The sequence below is a fragment of the Vigna radiata genome, chromosome 7 (assembly GCF_000741045.1).
Source record: "Vigna radiata var. radiata cultivar VC1973A chromosome 7, Vradiata_ver6, whole genome shotgun sequence".
Taxonomy (NCBI): domain Eukaryota; kingdom Viridiplantae; phylum Streptophyta; class Magnoliopsida; order Fabales; family Fabaceae; genus Vigna; species Vigna radiata.
In genome coordinates this window covers 46793766-46814194 of record NC_028357.1, presented here as the reverse complement: position 1 = coordinate 46814194, position 20429 = coordinate 46793766, and the positions used below count along the sequence as shown (strand labels likewise).

The following is a 20429-nucleotide window of genomic DNA, read 5'->3' as shown; positions in this document are numbered from 1 at the left end:
AGAATTCTGGAGTAACAATTGGTGAAGAAACAACTCCTTTTGAAGCGAATATTTTTGGTCATGCGAAGTATCTACAAATCTATGAATATAATGTTATTAGAGGTGAACGTCAAATTTTGTATATTTTTTTGGGCCCTCTCATCCAACGGGCCTAATGCAAAACAAAGATCTCTCACTTTAATTACCAGTAAATTACTAACCTTTTTGTTTGCTTCCTTCTTGTCATACACATACAGTGGGAGAAGCATTTTCTTGTGAACTATTTATTTTGTCATCAAATTGGATCTTTCTGGAAAAGATTTGTATTTGATATGATATAGAAAATGGCACATCAATAAGAACTTTACTAATCAACCAAGATAAGTAGTGATGAAATATCTATTTAGGAATCTTTGTTTATTTGAATCCCCTAAGGTAGCACTTATCCCTTCAGCATTAGTTCCTTCACTTTTTCTCTTGTCATTTTCTGAATCCAGGAACAAATATCCATCTACAGAACATGGAAAAAGAGAAAAAAACGTTTTAGTTTTAATCACAATTCACAAATAATGCTTCATTACTGACCATTCATCGGCAAGAGGTCAATATGTAAAAGCTCAAACAAAACTAATCTGAAAAATTACACAGAAAGCTGTTCAAATTTAAGCTCTTCAATGAACGAGTCACTAAGAACACGTAGAAACAATTTAATAAATAACTAACATGCACTTTTATTATAATTATTTACTTTTCTGATCACTTACCATCAAAGTCGTTGTAGTATAGTGGTAAGTATTTCCGCCTGTCACGCGGACGACCCGGGTTCGATCCCCGGCAACGGCGTATACTTTTAGTTTTCATCATTGACGAAATGCACATGTACATGATTGATGATTTATTTCTACTTCACTTGAATTTGATGGACTAATTATACATAAAAACAATGGAATTTGAAGCTATGTTATATAATTATTAAAAATAATATATAGAAGTTAATTTTGTGAAATAAAAAGAATTGGCACAACATTTTAATTGTAACTAATTTTTGAATATTTAAAGAACTTGATCGAAACACTTTGAAGTTGATAAGGTTTTATCAAAGGTATATAAATAGATTATACGTTGCCTTAAATTATGTTTAAATAATATGTGCTTAAATAATGATTATTTCCATAAAAAATTGATAGAGTTATGACAAAATTTAGAAACTCTAAATTAATTATAAGAAAATAAACATTTAATGACAATAAAAATTGTTGTTAAGAAGTAATATATAAATTTTTACTTATTTAAATCTTTAAGATCATACCTCCTATTATAATATTATCAAATCTTTACTTATTATAAATCATTATTTTTTAAGAATAATTTAGATTATTTTTATCATATTTATTACTAGTTATAAGAAAAGTAAAATAATAAATAATCAAATAAAAAATATAAATAAATAAATAAAATAATAAAATAATAATATTATTGTGAAATTTTAAACTTATATTTTATTTTTTATTCATATTTTAAACCACTATAATAAAAATAAATTTTATTTCAAATTATGTTATGAAATTAATTTAAACTTAAAAAAAAATTGGTAAGGCTAGTGTAATTTGGGAGAAACTATGGACATACTGCAAAATCATTCAATACAAGTGAATATGCCATTGAAAATGGCAGATTTAGGAGAAAGAAAACGAAAACGGCACTTATATCTACCCAGGCTATATCCTAGTTCCTCTGCATCATATTGTGTTCTGATAAAATAGTGATGCAACGACCAAAACCTACTGTACACTTTGATTGGATGATGGACTACAAAATATAACACAAAACATATGTACAAACTTATAGCTTTTCTACTTTCATCTTGTACATTATACCTATAATCTATCTATAAAGCTAAAAACCCACATCATGATTGGTGCCTACCTCTAGGTTCCACATGAGAATTTTACAAGATACTCAGAATTGAAGCTTTTAAGGTTCCTAAGTTCTATCTTTCTTTGTTGGCCGTCAATTGCTGTCTTGTCATTCTTTACTCTCCAGTTAATAGTACGATAAAAAATGGCCACTGGCCACCTCCAATTTTGGCATATTAACACGATAGCATCGCCAAATTAAAAAATGCAGTGATGTTACTACTAAATTCTTTACTTATTCCCCAGCTTCCTTTCTATGTAAAGTCTGTCTAGGGTAGAGAAGTATAGCCAATGATAAAGAAAATACCAAACCAACTAAACCACTAAACGGTTGAAAAGGATGACTCCCTATTATCCAGAGAGGGAGGTTGCACTTATTATGATATGTTAAAAAACCACCATTTTGCAGCACATAAGTGGATGCCATCATTCCTGTGCGTAGCCCGATAGGGATGAAGAGGCTACCTCCGTTTCTCTGTCGGGCACCTGACAAAGACAAAGCTAAAAGCCAAAGTCCAGGTATCGGTTGCAGAGACCTGAAAACTCCAGAAAAGAGAAGATAAGATTTTGACAGAGAATGACAGTGGATTATAATATAGTCAGGCAAATACAAACACAAAGCTAGAAAAGAAAAAGGGGATATTTCATTAAAAGGACACGTCTCACTTCAAAATGTGGAGAAGAACTAGACAGAAGGGGAGAAAGTTTAGAAAGAATGCTTTGACCTACAGGCACATAAATGGAGAAAGTTTAAGAAACAATGCAGTCACCCTTAGCTCATCTTAACTAGACTCTTTGGATATATGACTTAAAAAGAGCTTATAAAACTTGGACAAATTCACCAAATAAACTAGTTTTGTAGCATTGAACAAGGACTTAATTTCCAAGAGTTTGTCTTTGTTTTCTATTGAATGCATCTAGCTGGACTGTTAACACGTATGATAAACTATTAAACACAGTCTGATTAATTAAATAAGCAAGACTTGATCCTTAAATGGATTAACTAGGGAACGAGAGCTGAACCATAAACATTAGCTTCCAATAACATTTAGTATATATGGATGTAGAGGGTTATGTTAAGTTAGGAGAAAATATATTACTGAAATACAAGATCTTGTAATCATTATGATTGTCGTACCGTAAGGTACTAGATATCTATCATTACTCTACAGGTAAGAGTTTTCTATATATATATATATATATATATATATATATACACACACACACACACACCCCTAAGTACTGTTTTTAATTTTAGCAATTTAATAAAGATCTTTTCCCACTCATATAGCTAACCCTTTTCAAGTGATAATAATTCACAAATTGTTCTTACGCATACAACTTTTCTGTAGTCGTCACTGCTATTTAGCCCAAATTGATTTTCATTCTGGTGCATGAACCTTTTTTTAACAAATTAGGTAAATTGCTAATCTATAAATGAATCAGGCCATACCTATTTAAAAGATGGAACTTATTAATACAGTACACAAATTTTGATTCCGGAAAAGAAGACATACCTCTGCAAGAAAGAAAATGCGATCCCTGAAATGATAATTCCCTGATGGTATCCAAGATCAACTGCAATTTCCTGGGGCAACCATGATCTAAAAAGCAATTCTTCCACCAGTGCAATAGCAGTTGCCATCACAGTTCCTTGAACAACTACCAGACTCATATGTCCATACACTTTTAGCCATGTTATGGCATCTAAAGATGTTGGAATATGAGGCCAAGAGAAACTTGCAAAACCAAGAGATGCATTCACAGCATGGATTGAAAAAATGACGATGGCTCCACCAACCAAACCTTTCAAGAACTCAAATAGCTGCAGCAAGGATAAAAAAATAAGCTTGCTTTAAGAATAAAGTCACATGCTAACGAACAATATGTTCAATAAAAATTCAAATTTCCTGAAGGGGATCCAGAGCATTAATTCCAGCTCGTGACAAGCAACACAGCAAGAATGAAGCCAAATTGACTTTATAGAAGGGAAGAATGTTGCTTACTAGTCTCTTATACATCATGTTTCTCTTTATTCTAATCTCATTCTTTTTCAATTTAAAGTAAAATGTAAATGTCAGACATTAACAATAAATCTCATTTAAGTTAGAGCAAGTAAGAGCCACTGTAAATGTTTCAATGAGTGTCATCTTAGTTTACCTATTAAATGCACACGGCAGAACCATTTTCGTATCACTTCCATTTGCTTAAGTCCAACATGTAGTTATTACAAACGTAAAAAGTGTTTCGTCAACTGTCCCTCACACCCCAAAGCAAATTCTAGCATATTCTTCATTGTCATTTTCTACATCATTGCAGAGATTATCTATGATATTGAGTTAATGCTACACATAGTTTCAATTATAACATATATATTTCGAACAAAAAAGGAAAGCAAAGGCAAAAACAGGAGTGACAACTTAGAAGTAATGTCCTAGGACTTGTCCATTAATTTTTATCTCTAACATTTACCGTTTGTCGTGATGCCAAGTTAAGCCCATACTGCTCAAATGCATTTTCATATCCACGGATTCTTTTCCCCCATAACATAACAAGTATCACTATAGCAGTGTACAGGCCAACAATGCAAGCAAATTCAGCTATTTTGGAGGAAGTCTTTGTGGTCCAGCTCTGAACAATTGTTGGAAGTAATGGAATGGCAACAGGAGACCATAGAACAAGGATCATGCCAACAAACCAAAAAATCCTAGAAGAGAAAAAAACGCAGAGTTTGAAAGTTATATAAAGATAAAAGTCACACTCTTGGCTATTAACCATATAGATAGCAGAACCCAGGGAAGATATACATTCCTCCTACTCGAGTGCATGTTAAAAAGAACTACATTGGATTCTTTTGAAAAAGCTACAGTGAATAAGAAGGCCTTCTCCTTCTCTAAATTTTATCTTTTCTTTAAATCTGTCCCTGTAATTCAACAGGTTATGATATATTAAATCTAAGCAGCATCCATTTTCAACCAGCAGTAATTCCAGAAATGGAAAGGCTGGAGTTATTAGCACTACTTAGTAACATAGGATGAATTGAACACTTCTAATTCAAGTTACCTCTGAAATAAAGGGCGTTCAGCAATACGTAAGAATGAGATAAGCCTGTCTGTCAAACTCATTGCTCCACGTATACCACCCCACAGCAAAGCAATCTTTCCAACAAGCCTCAAAAATCCACCTCTCTGTCCTAAATCTGCTAGCATCGCAACCAGTCTGTTAATGGAGGGAAGTCATGTTAAATATGTATAGAACAAGAAAAGCAGTGAAGCACTTGGATGTTGTTAAAACGAGTGTTCAGACCTTTCTTGATCCACTTCACCATCTTCTTTAGTAGGTACAACTGGACCAGCAACCGACATGGCTTTCTCAGCAAGGCTTGTGACTATGTTATTCTGGTTCTTATCAAAGGCTTCCTCCTGAAGCTGATCAGGCTCCTTTTGATGGGGATTTTCCATTTTCAAGGCTGAGCTCTCAGCAGTTACATTTTCTTGTTGGAAATCCTGGAATAGGGCAATTTTAAGTTTGAAACTCTGACAACTCTACTTAAATGCAACTAGCTGTTTAATTTTAAAGTAGTAAACTGTTATTCATCCCATTTCCATCTGAAGCAATTGAAAATAATACCTTCTGTTGCATGAGTAAAGCAGAAGCCCCAAGAGCAGCAGTAACAGCACCAACCATGACAGTATTTTTGCTTGTATATTCTGATGCACTTCCTACATCTACTGTCTCCGTCTGAATAGGATGGTCCAAACTAGTTTTCTCTTCAAGTTCACCATCTGTCTCTCTTACACCTCCAATGCCATGACTCTTTTTGCTAGGTTTTCCCTCATCATCGTGGATCAGAGATCTACTCTGATCATCATGAAGTGTAGTTACATCAAAATATTTCCTCAAGGAAGCTAAGATGGACCCAACAATAACACCAAGAGGCACTACTTTTCTCAGACAGTTTGTTTGCTGAACAGAGGATGATATTACGCTAACAATATACTCCCCTTCAAGAGTACCAACCTTTTCTATAGCACCCTCAACATTTATACCTTGGCTTTCAGTATCTAGTTGTTGCACCTTGCAATGAAGAGCAGCCTGTGAAATTGCATTTGCCACATGTTCCAGATCTTCAGCAAGATCTGACTTCATTTCTATCATTTCTGCAGCATTCAGCTTTCGACCAACTTCTCTCTTCAAAGAATGTAACACCTTCTTTTTCACAAATTGTATCAAATCATCTGACCTATCAACACTGGTATCTGTCATTCCGTTCTCAGTATCTGTTGTAATGAACTCTTTGACAGGTTCCGGTTGCTTTCCAGAATCTAATATTACATATGGTGGTTCAATATAATGCTCTGCATTAGAAGATTTTGAAGATGAGAGAGCGTTCAACTTGGGCCCAGCCTCCTCACCAGTTTCAGTATTAGAAGAAGTAATATCCACGTTTTGTGGTTGTTCAAAGAGTTTCCATTGACCTTCCTCTGGGAAATAATCTAGTAGTAATGCAGTTGTCGTGTTTAAATCAAGTGGTTTGATAGGAATCTTTGAAACTAGATATTTGCAGAGGTTTTCATTGTAAGGAGAGCCTCCGTATGAACCCGCAGCTAGGAACTCTGGCACCCTATCGACCTGTCTGGGTCCATCCCATTTATCAATAAGAAATCTTTTGTCAATCAGTTGAGTATTTCTGTTACTTTCCTTCTGGACTAGGTGATGGTTAGACTTACAACTGTGAGAATCAAATACACCGTTCCCACTAATTTTATTAACATTTTGAGGTGGTTGTTCCTCTGTATGACAAGAACCATTATTCAAGTACTTTTCATTATGGTGATCATCTACTGAAGGATCAGTAGATGTGTTGGAATCCTTTCTTTGGCTATTACTCTTTTGTTTTTCTTCTATCTTGTACTCAACATCTTTTCCATCCTTGACTTCTTCATTTTCTGAACTCTGCTCAAGGTGAGATATCATATTTTCTATCACACCAAAAACACTATTAACAGCCACTTGGGTGGAATCATCTATCCCGGCCAAGGCATCTAATGCTTGAGAAACACTGAAGGCAGGGGCACTAGAAACTAAATTATTGGAGTTGGTCTGAGGTGCAACATGTGCATTCTTGTTATCTTTTTTCTCGTTGTCATTACCTTTTCTTTCCATTGCTGGGGACTCTGAGGACATAGTAGGTGAAAGGGGTTCTTCTTTTGCTTCAGTTGAAGTATTTTTACTATGATTGATAGAAAAATCCTGATTTTTCTGTTCACCCTCCTGGGAATTATTTTCCTCCGACATAGGTGAAAAGGGTTCTTTTGTGTCAGTTGAAGTATTTCTATTATGATTGATAGAAAAACCCTGATTTTTCTGTTCATCCTTTAGGGTACTATTTTCCTCCTTTAGGTCTATTTGAGTGATTCCACTGTCTTGGCTCTTCTGCTCGCCCACAGATGCTGATTCAAAGCCACCTGCTCCATTAGGATGGCCAGGATTGTATAGTGTAGAACCCGTTTCAAATCCGTTATTGCTACAATCAACATTAGAAACAGCTTTTCCTTTCAATTCTTCATTTGTGTCATCAGACTCATTTTCTTTCCTGGTAGGACTGGAAGAACCAACTTCGTCATTTAATGATTGAGACTGGGCTAAATTTGTAGAATTTGGTGTCTCTATGGGAATAACTTCTGTTTCTGTTCCTTCAGCAAGCTCGCCAATGCTACCTGGAGCATTATCAGAACCATCCATAGGACTAGCCTTTTTCATCTGATTCACAGAGGGCTGGTCTTCAACCATAACTTCTGAATCTAATACTCCGAATTTTTCTTGGTTCTTTTGCCCTTTTAATGGTTCAGGAGACTGAGAAACATTCACGATTCTATCTACCTCCAAGTTAGAGCCCTTTGCACGCAAAATTCCACTCACTGCATCTGTCAACTTTCCACGAACATCTTCTGGAACAGCATCATGTAAAGCTTTCATAAGTGTCTGTCCTTGACCCACAGCAGTTAATACCTGGAAGTTTGTAACAAGTGACACTGTAATTACAAAACTCTTAAACTAGCAAAAGATCTAGATAAACTATTTCAGATGTTACATAAAAATATAATAGTGAAAACCAAGTAGTCGCTTACCAAACATTTAAGGATAAATAAAGCTCAAATAGTGAATTGTAACTATTGTTTTTACATATTCTTATCGACATGAAACAGACACTCACAGTTCACAGAAATTGAGAAGCTAACAACTTATGTAGAAAATCAGAGCCTAATTTAGTTTACTCTCAACAATTTAACAAGCTTTGAAATTTCATGTCAAACAGCAGAAAAGTACCAAAGTTCTTGTTAAAATGCTTGATAAACAGCAAGAAACAAACTCCCATAGTCATTTAAAATGTATCTGTTATCTATAAAAGAATCTGTATGCATAAGTTATTTTGACAATGTTTTCTTGGAAGCCTTAAAACTTTTACCTTTGATGTTACATATTAGATAAACATTGCATCTAATCCTGGCTATTTCTCTATTCCGTTTCTATAAATATTTACAGGTTTTGAAACCCCATAGAAGCCTTAAAACTTTTACCTGAGGTTACATCTTAGATAAACATTGCATCCAATCCTGGCTATTTCTGTATTCCATTTCTATAAATATTTACAGGTTTTGAAACCACACAAAAAAAATTTCTTTAGCAACAGCTGCTACGGGATTTAATGTAAATAGGTACAGGCCAATCCAAATTATAAATATTCAAATTTTAAAATTTATTTCTCGACAAACTGACAAATAAACAAGATTCCTGGGAAATCCCCTCCCGCAAATATTCACCAGAAGTATAAGGAAAGAACATGTTGCTGAGAAATGAATTGTAATCCATTTTAGAAAATTAAAATATGAGAAAAAAAGCTAGTACTGTAGTCCTCAACCCCACCCCCCGGTCCTGTCACTCACATGTTGTTGAGGGCATACCTGCAAGTTGTCCCTCTGCCCTGTTCTTTCAACAGAAAAGTCAATAAGACACTAAGAAAGAACAGGAAACGAGATCTCCAAACCCAAAATTGACACCTAGCAATGAAACTATATGTTTTACCTTTTTCTTCCTCTCTTCTGTTAGAGTACCAGGCATGGTAACATCGAGCATATTTATTACCACCTGTGCTGTCTGTAGAACTTGAATATTATCAACTGAGACAACATTCTGCTCTTCATTCAAATCTGCTTCACTGGAGCTAGTCTGCTGTGATGGACCATCTTTTACCTGTAAGCTCATATCATCCTGCTCAAAGTTCCGTTGTAGCCGTTGTTGGGACCTAAATTGGAGGCCAGTGTTATTCTTATTTTCTTCAATCAAGTCATTACTGGGATTCATAGAGTATCCATTAAATGTATCTGACCGAGTAAGATTCAACAGTTTGCCAACTTTAGCATCCTTGTTTGACCTTATTTCCTCTACAACAACTACTCCTTTGGAAGGATTTATGGTAACATCTATATCTGTCAAAAGAGGATGACGGCCTTTCAAGAGTCCCAACTCTACTGCTGTAAGCCACTGCATGTATAACTTCTCAGGTTATCGCTTGCAAGAATATACTTGAAAATCTCACATTCAACACAAGGGGGAAAAAATTAATTATGATAAAAGCAACTTCTACCTCACAAATTAAGGGAACTCAAACCATGTTAAAAGATAGAAAAGAGAGGCATAAAGTTGCTCAATCTGTGTGTCTGAACTACACAATAGATTCCATTTTATATATGCTAATTGCAATAAATGCAAATACCTACAGGAGATTTATTCCTCTGTACATGATATGATTTGCCTATAACTCATGTTCTCATAAATTGAGTTCCTATAAGACATTCCTATTTATAAAGACCTTAATTAAATAAGGAAGTAAATCAAAATATAAAAGAAGAATAAATCTTAAAAGCTCATCTAGGATACTCTGGGGATACTTGGTAGTAAGAATAGAAAGAGAGGGACGGGTTGTGGATTCGAGTCTCTCCACTTAACATTTGTTGATTCCAAAATATTTCTAGGGTACCGCAAAACATTTGATATAAAAATGATATCATCATATATTTATCATATTTTCCCAACTTGAACAGCCACATCCTTAGATAGAGAAATAGTTACCTCAATTGTTAGAAGCTGGCACCATGATAAAGCAGACATGTCAGTATCCGTAACACTAGGTGCCAAACAAGAACATAGGAGCAGACTTGTGAATGGATTTTCAGCAATCAGGTTCCTTGGAACTGAGAATACGGGAACCATCCCATTATCACTCTGATAAAATATACCTCTTTATAAGATTTTTTGCATTTGCATGTATGCATAAAGGAATTAATAATAGAAACAAAAACTAATATGAAAAATGCCATTATTAGCACAGAACATTTATTCGTGTTAAACAGTTAAAAGATGTAACGATAGGATATCTATAGATTATTAGTGATTAAGAATCCTACATAAAAGGGCAAGGGAGAAGAATAGAGAAGCAAGCTAGGCAGTTACCGTATTTGTGCAGACTACTTTATTTAGTTATGAATAGTCTCACATTCCTGTATACTATCTACAAAACGTCTAAGGTGTCCAAACACCACAATAACATGGCACAACCAAACCCCTAAATAAAATGAAATTGCACAGAGAAAGATAGGCACGTGTTAGACCAAACCACCACATTGTTGTTTCAAAAAAAATGTTGTGAAAAGTTTCTTTAGGTTAAAAGTTGATTTGAGATTGACTGTGTTAGAAATCCCACATGAACTAGAGATATACTCAAATTATAGTATATAAATAGATGTAAACCTTTTTAAAGATGAGTTAGGATTGAAGTCCATCTTCTAAGAAGTTTGTTAGGCTTATGGTACCACCCACTATCAAGTCTCTATCTACCCACCCACAAATATATAGTACATCAAATTGTTGGTTGTAAATGTGTACACATATGAAACACAAGACAAATTTATTAAGGTTAATAAGGTGAAATTGGTTACTAAGGGTTTCACTCGAGCCCATGGGATAGATTACCTAGAAACTTTTGATCCAATTGCAAAGATGAATAGATTTTGAGAAATATTATTGTGGGAAGTCCCACATCAACTAGAGATAAGGCCAATTCATCGACTAAAGATAAGGCAAATTCAGTGTATATAAGTGGGTGCAAACCTCACCCTACAAGCCGGTTTTGTGGGGATGAGTTAGGCTTAAAGTCCACTTCTAACATAGTATCAGAACCATTGTTAAAAGTCTATCCTAGCGATATTTGTTGTTTGTTAGGCATATTGTTCCACCCGCTATCGGACCATCCATTAATGTCTAATCTCACGCTCGAGATGTATATACCTTGGCGTGAGGGGATGTGTTGAAAGTTCCACATCGACTAGAGATAAGACTAATTCATCAACTAAAGATAAGGCCAATTCAGTGTATATAAGTGGGTGTAAACCTCACCCTACAAGCCGGTTTTGTGAGGATGAGTTAGGCTTAAAGTCCACTTCTAACAATTATCTCTTGCTGCAAATTATGGCTGGGACTTTTAGCAGTTTGATGAGAAGAACACTTTCTTGCATGGGCATTTTAAGGAGGAAATATACATGGAGATTCCTCCGGTATATGAATTTGGTGCCAATTTTATTTGCAAGTAAAAACGGCTTTATATGGCTTCAAACAATCGCCCTACACATGACTTGAGAAATCCACTAAGGTCATGACAACCTTAGGATAAAAAAAAGGCAACGAAATCACAATTAATTTATCAAAGATAAGGGGAGAAACTATGTTTTAAGTGTCTGGATGATATCATTCTTGCTGGCAATGACTGAAAGGAACAACAACTCTTCAGTCAAGATTTAGCAAAGGAGTTTAAGATAACACTTGAGGTATGTTGGGCCTATCATGTACTTGCTATCATCCTGCTATCAGAACACCCATAAATATTTTGCATCCCATTCAAATGTCACGTCATTCACATAAGGGATGTGTCTGGTATCACACATTGTTTAAAGATATGACTAAAATAAAGTATATATAAGTGCAAAGCAATTTTTAGGAGCAAGTTCTGCAGGATCGAATTAGGCGTAAACCTTAATTCTAACATTTGGTATCATCACCTATGACATTTTTGGCTAAAAAGGCAAAGATAGTAATACAAGTAAGAGTAGAGTTTATCACAAGAATTACAGACACACTGCCACAAATTGTACCAAGTTATGCAAGTCAGAACATGACATCAAAGTTCAATTTACCCCAAACTCGTCAGACTATTCTTTTCAAGTTACTATTATGTATTATTATTCCTAAGCTTGTAAGTTTACAGCTAGGACCTAGACTACTTTTACAGTCAACAACAATGTTGTGCCAATAGTTTTTACTGCAGATATGGTGCAACAAATGACTATTTTCATTCTTCTTAACTCGGGGACTTCAAGGTAATAGAAAATTTTCATATAAATCTTGGCTTGCTGGTTCTGTAGCACTAAGTCTTTTATGACTACCTTAGTGAATTTGTTGAAAACCTTAAGAAGTCCATATCAGGATTCACCAGTCAGCACACATCCAGATAGTCGACGGAAACACCATACAATTACTACTGCCATAGATATTAATCAAATTACCAACACAGTGGACTCCATGAGAATCTTCTCTCAGTTGTATAATTAGGGTACAATAGTTCTAATATACATTTTTCTTGTGATAACTGTTTGTATGGAGGAAAAGGTGCCAAATAAAGTGATTACACTAAGAGTGAACTTTTATTTCTGCTACATATTTCTATGAGCTCAATTTTCATGCATTGTCAATGTAAAAACTTTTACATAATCAAACTAATCAGAAATCATCCCGAGTATGACTCAAAGAAATTAATATAAAAGCCTACAGACTTAGCATTCGTAGCAACATGTGATGGAATGATAATACATCTTTTTTTACACTAACAATGTATGCTAATTAAATTGTATGTCTATGCCAAATCATGCTACTTCAACTCGTTCTATAAATTTTCCAAATTGTTCTCATTCTAAATTCTCTATACTTATCTATCTACTGAACAAAAAATACAATCAAAGCCAATGATGCCATTCAATCAAAATTGTATCAATGCTGATAATATATTCCTTTTTCTAACCTTAATGCCCAAAGGATTACAAAAAGAAGTCGTAAGGAAGAAAAAACTAGCAGAACTAAATAGGAATTACACCTGACGTGATTTGCATAGCCATTTTTGTCATACACTTTAGTATTAATACAATGAAATTGCAATTGTTTCACTATCCTAGTAGCCATAAGCACTAAAATACGATTGCAGACAGTTCTGCAGCGTGTTGCGAGTAACTAGGAGTATACTATTTTTTCCCAAAATAATACAGCTGTTGATAAATTAAAACTTAGCAAAATGCAAAGGATGCGATTAATTGAGATGGTGGCATGGTGGCATGGGTACCTGTATAAAGAGAACAGGAATTTTAACATCCCTGATGATATTTCTCGTACTGGATTTTGAATAAAAATCTTCTATAGCCTCAAACCCAAAAGATACCATAGATATTGCTTCTTCAAAATCACGTACAGACTTTGACAAAAGAGCTTTTTCAACATCAAAACCTTTGGTTTTGCCTTGGAATAGTGCCTACAGAATTAGTACGTGAACTAAGTCATAATTGCAGCCATTAAGAGTATTTCAAGTATAACAGATAAAAATATGTATGATGACACAAACAGATTGCACGGGATATCTTGATGCAAGCTGGGTGAAAAGGAGACACAGGTGGGTGAAGATTGAAAGCAATTAATCTACCTTATTGGCTTGTAGAATATCTATCAGTCCATTAGTGAGTTTCTGATCGGTAACAATGTGATAAGGAGAGGACCTTGTAGCTTCGTCTAAATCAAAAGGATTGTCTATACACGTGGCAGCTGTCAATGGAGTGCTTTCTCCAACCTCAGCAAGGTATTTTGTTAGCATGTTTGCACCATATCCCCAGCCAACACCCATCAAGGTTGTCCATGGTCTTGCATTGCTGATATACGTTAGAGATGTACAGATATCATCGCTGTCAGCGGCTGTAAATAAACTACAGAAAATCAAGTAGTTAAGAAGTCGTTACCATTGTCTTATCTTTGTCACAAATCTGTAAAGAGAAAAAAGCAGTCTGGATGCATTTAAGTCACAAACAAATTCCGAATACCAGGATTGGTGAAAGACGAGAAAGAGGGAGAAGTATATAATCCTTTAGTTGAAACACACGCATATCTAAAACTATTTAGCTGTTAAAATCCCAATCCATAGTTAACACATTCTTCACTTTGTTATCTTCACTTACTGAAATTTATTGAAATTCACAACGACTCTCAATTCATACTTAATGAATCCTATTTATGATTTTTAGTTTGTCATAAGCTCTAAAGTAACATGGAGTATGCTAGAAAGAGCATCAGCGTGAAGTGTGCCCCAACACAGAAGTGAAGTTGTGTCCACGTGATTGATTACAAATGGGTTTTGAATAAAAAAATAGCCTCTTTGTATATTTCAGGACAATGTAGCTTACAATGACTCTCCTACATATCTACGCATAGCGAGAACAGAAGCCTTATAACACTAGAGTAAGCTAGTTTTTTTTTTTTTTCTTTTTACGAAAGAAAGTGCTAAAGTAGAGAGGGTGTTGCTGTCACTATTTTTGTTTTCAACCACACTAATTCCTAAAGCAACCAGCCTGCCAAATAACATACGACCCCGTACATGCAACATAGCATACCACTAAGCACATAAATTAACTAGAATGAATAATTTCTGAGCAGCCTAACCTAAGAATACTTATTTAAGAAAAGAGTGTTGTTAATGTTACCGGGGAGTGGTGAGAGGAGAAGCAGCGCATCCTCGGGGGTTCATGACAACAGGGAAGTAGCCCCTCTTCAGAGCTTCCACCACAAACAACCTAACGTCGGCGTCCATACTACCCTGCGGCGTACCTGGAACAAGCAAGAGAGTGGAGTCCAATCCACGCTCCTCTTCCAAGTCCAAGTTATCAGGCCAATCCAAAGAAACCACACCTCCATCAGCACCACTCACACACACCCTCTGATACCTCAGCTCCTCCACCAAACCCTCCCTCTCTCTCCCCCTCCGCACCCCAATCCTCCCGCTCACGTAGTGCCTCTCGCTCGCGTCGCTCCCCTCGAACACCAGCGACGGGCACCGCAGCAGCACGAAGCGGTTGAACGGAGTCGGGGCCGCGAAGAGGATCCACTCGCCGAGGTCGGAGAGCGAAGAACGGTGACCATCGCCGACGATGGATTTGGCGCGTGAGGAGAAGAAGAGCGCGGCGCCGGAAGCGAAGCCGAGAGCGGGAGTTATCAAATCGAGCGAATTCACGGAGGGATAGTGCGCGATTAAGCTGCGGAAGAGATTCTCGAAAGGAGCGGGTGAAGGCGGAAGCGAAGAATTGATTTTGAGCCTTCTGCGCCTGTACACGCGAAACGTGCGCGGCGGGAAGGGTTTCGCGGGTACCAACGAAGTTACCGCAAGCACCACCATCATTAACTAGTAATAATAATAATAATAATAATAATAAGAATCACGATCATGATGGTTAATGATGAAATGGGAACGTAACACTAACACATATATCATCTAGTTCCCCTGACGGTCATGGTATTGTGTATTTTATCGAACGAGGAGAATTTTGGTTACATATCGGAGGGTTCAACGGTTCAAATTGTGTTGTCGGATAGTGTGTTCATTCCACCGCCGGTACCTATCAGTTGCTATCTCTTAGATTGCTCCTATTTTTAAACTTTATTTCATACATGCACTTCTTTAGAAAAAGTATGGTTGATGTCATCACTGAAAATAAAATTAGTACAAGACTCTACTTCATTCATGATAATTAATAAAATATTTGAAAGACTGAAAATGAGGCAGTGACGTGGTTTAATTTAATGAGTGTAACGTGAACGTGGAATGCAAACTCTCATCGTTCTGGAAAGGTCATTTACTTTCTAATGTTGGGGCGTGATTAGCAAGTAACATGCTGTCAAAGTCAACCAATGTGGATCGTTAAAAATTGAGTCACTCTAATCTAGCTTTTCACAATGGTTGTTTTTGTCTGGATCTTTAGGGTTTCTGGTTGTCATTGCCTGGATCAACATCAAGGAGTGCAAAAAGTAGGAACAAGTGAAACATCATTGCTGTCCACAATTTTGTTTGTGTGTGGAAGTTGTTCATCGTTGGTGTTCCAAAGCACACCCCTACATTATCGATAACCCTCAAACCATGTGAATATAGTGCACAGGTTTGTTTTTCACTTTGAAAAAACAATCACAAATGTGTTCTGGAAAACAATGCAATCTGATGACTTATGACGTGAATACAGCCAAAATGTGGAAAACTCAATCTGGAATGTATCTAAAATGTATTTAACAAAATCTTGAAATGTATACCAATTATATCAGTGAAGAAAATTCCGGAAAAGCGTACTTCAAAATTAAATATTTGGAAATAACGTCAAAGAAAAAGACAAAGAACAGCAGATGTAATGATTGTAACAGTAGAAGATCTAAGAAGAATAATGAAGAATCAAGAACAAAAATAAGAAAATCCAAGAAGAGAAAGATAAAGTTTTCCAGAACCTGGAAGAAAGAAAACAGTGGAGAATTGTGTGTCTTGAGTATCGTTACATTATTTTTGAAATTTTGACTGTGAGAACGGAATGGTATGTTTTTATGTGAATTATGGGAAATATGATTTAATATAGCTGAAGTGAGTGCAGATATTTAACCGTTTTGTATGCTAAAAAAAATAGAAGTATAAGAAATATATAAATAAAAGTTGCTTATAAAATACCCAAAAGGAGGTGCCAAAAGTACAGAAGCCTTTGCATGGAAGAAACTGAAAGGCCCATTTTCATCTTCAACGTTGATGGCTGCGGCCCGTCTTATATTTACGACGTTCAAATTTTTGAAATCTTAGTCCACTCATACTATGCTTATTTGGTGAGAGTTTGAATTTGAGTTACAATGTAGAGTTGAATTAAATTCAACTACAGGTAAAATAAAGTAATTTGTTATAATTTTAATGTAATTGAAATTTGAAATAAACTCTGTTTCTGCGAGAAGAAAATTTATTAAATACAGTGACACAATAACAATGAAAGATAAAAGTTGGTATAACATTTTGTAGCTAAAATTTAAACACGTATTTATTATTTCAGTTTATTAAAATAATATAAATAATAATAATAATAATAATAATAATAATAATAATAATAATAATAATTCTGCCTCAATATTCTTCTTTTTTATCTAGGTTCATTGCAATTTCATAAAAAATATATATAATACCAGACTATTTGATATTTTTGTAGCAAAACGCGTTTGATTATTTATTGAACAGTACAAGAAATTATAAAATCTTTTAAACCAAAATAATCGTTTTATTAATTATAATCATATAATTCTTAATATGTTTCAACCACTAATAATAAATGCATTAAACTATATTAAAGAGTATATTATTAGCTAATATTTTTCTTAGAGTACATCCCACAAGAAATATATAAACTGACCACAACTGACAAATTAGTCAATAGTTAAAAGTTTTAATTAAAAAATTATTTTTTTCTAAATTATCTTATTAATTAATATGTATCTAATATTATATATAACTGATAAATGTAAAGTAATAAGAATATATATTTTACATAATATTTATATAAATTTTAAGCTATTTTTTAATTAGTTTCAAAATATGATAAAAAGATAAAGATCGATAACTTTAATTGCATTCTTCGCTTTAATATTTATTTATTTTTCTAAATATATATTCATCGTAATTATGTTTAGTCTCTTTGTCTATCATTCAATAAACAACATTAGTTTTATTGCTCATCTCCTTTGTTTTAGTTTCCTGTAAAACACATAATTAATTTTAAACAAAAAAATGGCATGCTTAAAAATAAACACGTTCAAATTATACTCTAATTGTCACTATTTTTTATCACCGAATCTTCTTTAAATTGAAGAAAAAGATAAAAAATAAATGAAAATAAAAAAATGTTTGAATAAGAACAAATGGAAAATTCCAATTTTTCTTTTAATTATTATTTTATTTATTATATTTAAAAAATATTTAAAATTATATATAACCTACCAATTATATTCACTACACAAGTCAAGTACGTAATAATTTCGAATACGGAAAAAGATTGGAGAGAAAAACTCTAAGATGCCATTTTAAGATGTTATGTAAATTTACAAATTCCAACAATAACTTTTTTTATGAGAAGAAAGGATTTAAAATATAGTTTTTTTATTATTTAAAAAGCTTTTTACAAGAATTATTTTTCAAAATAGAGATCTAATTTTTTGTTATGCAGAATTTGGATGTGGGAAAATTTGTGACGATGAACTGAATTCAGTGTTAAAGCGACAGCTGTGTTATGTGTTATGCTAATCAATGAAATCTTTTTGAAATAATCTGATTCATATGAATCCATGGACGATATTAAAGTAATTAAGCTCATTAATTTAGCAGTGATCCATGCGCAGATTCCCATTTATGTCTTAATCAAGCACATGCTCTGTTTCACTGATCATAATCATCTGCACAAAACACTTTTTCATATCCTTTTTGTTTTCTTTGTCTTCTCTCTCTAATACGCATTCCTTTTCTTCTTCATAAATCCACTGTTTTTTCTTCACTTCAAACTTCGTACACCATCTATGCCACAAGCAGCTTCATCTCTAGATTCAGAACAGGATCAATCTGCAATATAAATCTCATTTAAGAAGTATGTTGTTTTTTTCCATTAATGATTATTAAAATAGTAACGAGGAATCCAAAGAAAAGATTTTCCAACCATACATTATACATGTTTTAGAAGCATTATTATATATATATATACCTATGGTGCCTCCAAAATATTGGAAAATATATATTTGAATTAATAAAGGTAAATGTATGGTACCAAGTGAGCATGTTGTAGCTATGTTGATTCTTTGGCAGCATTATGATGCACATGGGAAAGAGATTGCTGATCCAACAATGATCCCATATATGCCAATGGATATGATATGGGTGCATGGAAAGCATCAAATTTTCCGTATATAAGGCTATATATGTGTTTCAGATAAAGCTAAATGTATGTTATCAGTCAGTCTTTAAAACTGTAATTTATTGAGTTGATGATGCTTAATTAGTTCTTGATTTAAAAATTTGTTATCCATGCAGATGCACATGATTCGCTCTCTTGGAATGATAAGCTGTGCTTAATATTCTTGACTTGTTTTCTTTCTGTATTTTCTTCAAATCCTGATAGCTTGTATTTTTATACAAATGCAATGTTTTTAATGTTGGCATCATTGATTGGGAGAGAATAATAAAAAACTGGAAGTGGGTTAAAGTATAAATTAATAATTAAAAACTAGATTGCTGTTATCTTCCATGGGATTAGCTTATTTTCCTGACTCTGATTCTGACAAAAATCAAATTGTCTCTAACCTCGTGGAGTTAGAATATTATTAACTAATTATATTTAGATATAATAATTATGTTTAGGTTTTGTGGCACATAATTATGTGGAGTTTCAATAATACATGACAAGAAGAATCTATCTGTAATAATATGCATATGAACATTCAGAAACTTCACTAAACGTGCGCATGATTTATTTTCTTCTGGGGATGCCTTGTTTTTTGTGACTTTGAACATTCATTGGCCGAATGCCGACACAACTGAAGAAAAATACTATTCTTAGGTATTTCTAATTTGCTTAATAATTTTCATTTGGAGTTTAGTCACATAAGATGACAAGATTATGTTCGGCGTCTCCACAATTATTCACAACATCATTTTTTCTTATTATTATTATTCATATTGATACTATTTTTTATTATTGTTGTTGATCAAATTTTACTACATGTCAAACTTTGTAGAATATTGTTATATTTCATAAATGTAATTTTCATCTCTTTAATTTTGAAATCGTGTAATAGTGAGTGCATGAAAGTCAAAGCAGAAAGGAAAAATATCTAATAATGAGCTTGAATAGATGGTGAAAACAGATGGTGAGACCAAGAGTGTGTCAGGAATTTAAAATATAAATTTTCAAATGATGTTTTTTCACGTTGGACTTCTGAACAAAAAATGTTTTATTATATTAAAAATTTAAGGCAACATTATTAATTATGCGTTTTGTTTCTTTAATACAAAATAAAATACTATGGTTATTTTTTATGTTAATCAATAATTAATGAATTGTAGTATATTAAACTGTAATAAAAGATGAGAGTTTAAGATTATGGTTGCAAATCATTGTTTATAAAACATAATATGTGACGGTTTTTCAAGCTAACGGTCGCTTATAGTCATTTTTTAAAAAGAGACATAGGTTATGATTCTTGTAGATAATCGTAGTATAACATTTTTTTTTAAAGTAATAATGGTATAGACTATGGTTAATTAAAGTAGATAACGGTAGCCTAAAATCTTTCAAAACAATATATTAAAAAAAAGCAAAAGATATATAGGTTACG

The 20429-nt window shown here is 33.9% G+C and overlaps 1 protein-coding gene and 1 non-coding gene across 9 annotated transcripts; one reads left to right on the top strand and one right to left on the bottom strand.

Annotated features, from left to right (window-relative positions):
• The first annotated feature begins 750 nt into the window (after positions 1-750).
• Positions 751-822, top strand: TRNAD-GUC. The gene has a single exon. It is a non-coding gene; the product is annotated as a tRNA-Asp (tRNA).
• Positions 823-1585: 763 nt separating this feature from the next.
• LOC106768297 lies at positions 1586-15800 on the bottom strand. 8 transcript variants are annotated; one of them, XM_022783981.1, is made up of 12 exons: positions 15518-15773; positions 14744-15438; positions 13696-13972; positions 13342-13527; positions 10029-10181; positions 8982-9440; positions 5526-7907; positions 5202-5401; positions 4959-5114; positions 4368-4602; positions 3413-3720; positions 1586-2431 (listed from the first exon to the last, which is right to left on the bottom strand). In XM_022783981.1, the coding sequence occupies exons 2-12, from the start codon at positions 15433-15435 to the stop codon at positions 2131-2133; spliced, it is 5349 nt and encodes a 1782-aa protein (XP_022639702.1). In that variant the 5' UTR covers positions 15436-15438; positions 15518-15773; the 3' UTR covers positions 1586-2130. The 8 variants fall into 8 exon arrangements, with proteins under 8 accessions (XP_022639702.1, XP_014508845.1, XP_014508844.1 ...); XM_014653359.2 differs by having other exon boundaries at positions 8982-9201; positions 9286-9440; positions 14744-15771; XM_014653358.2 differs by having other exon boundaries at positions 14744-15773.
• Between the last annotated feature and the right edge of the window lie 4629 nt (positions 15801-20429).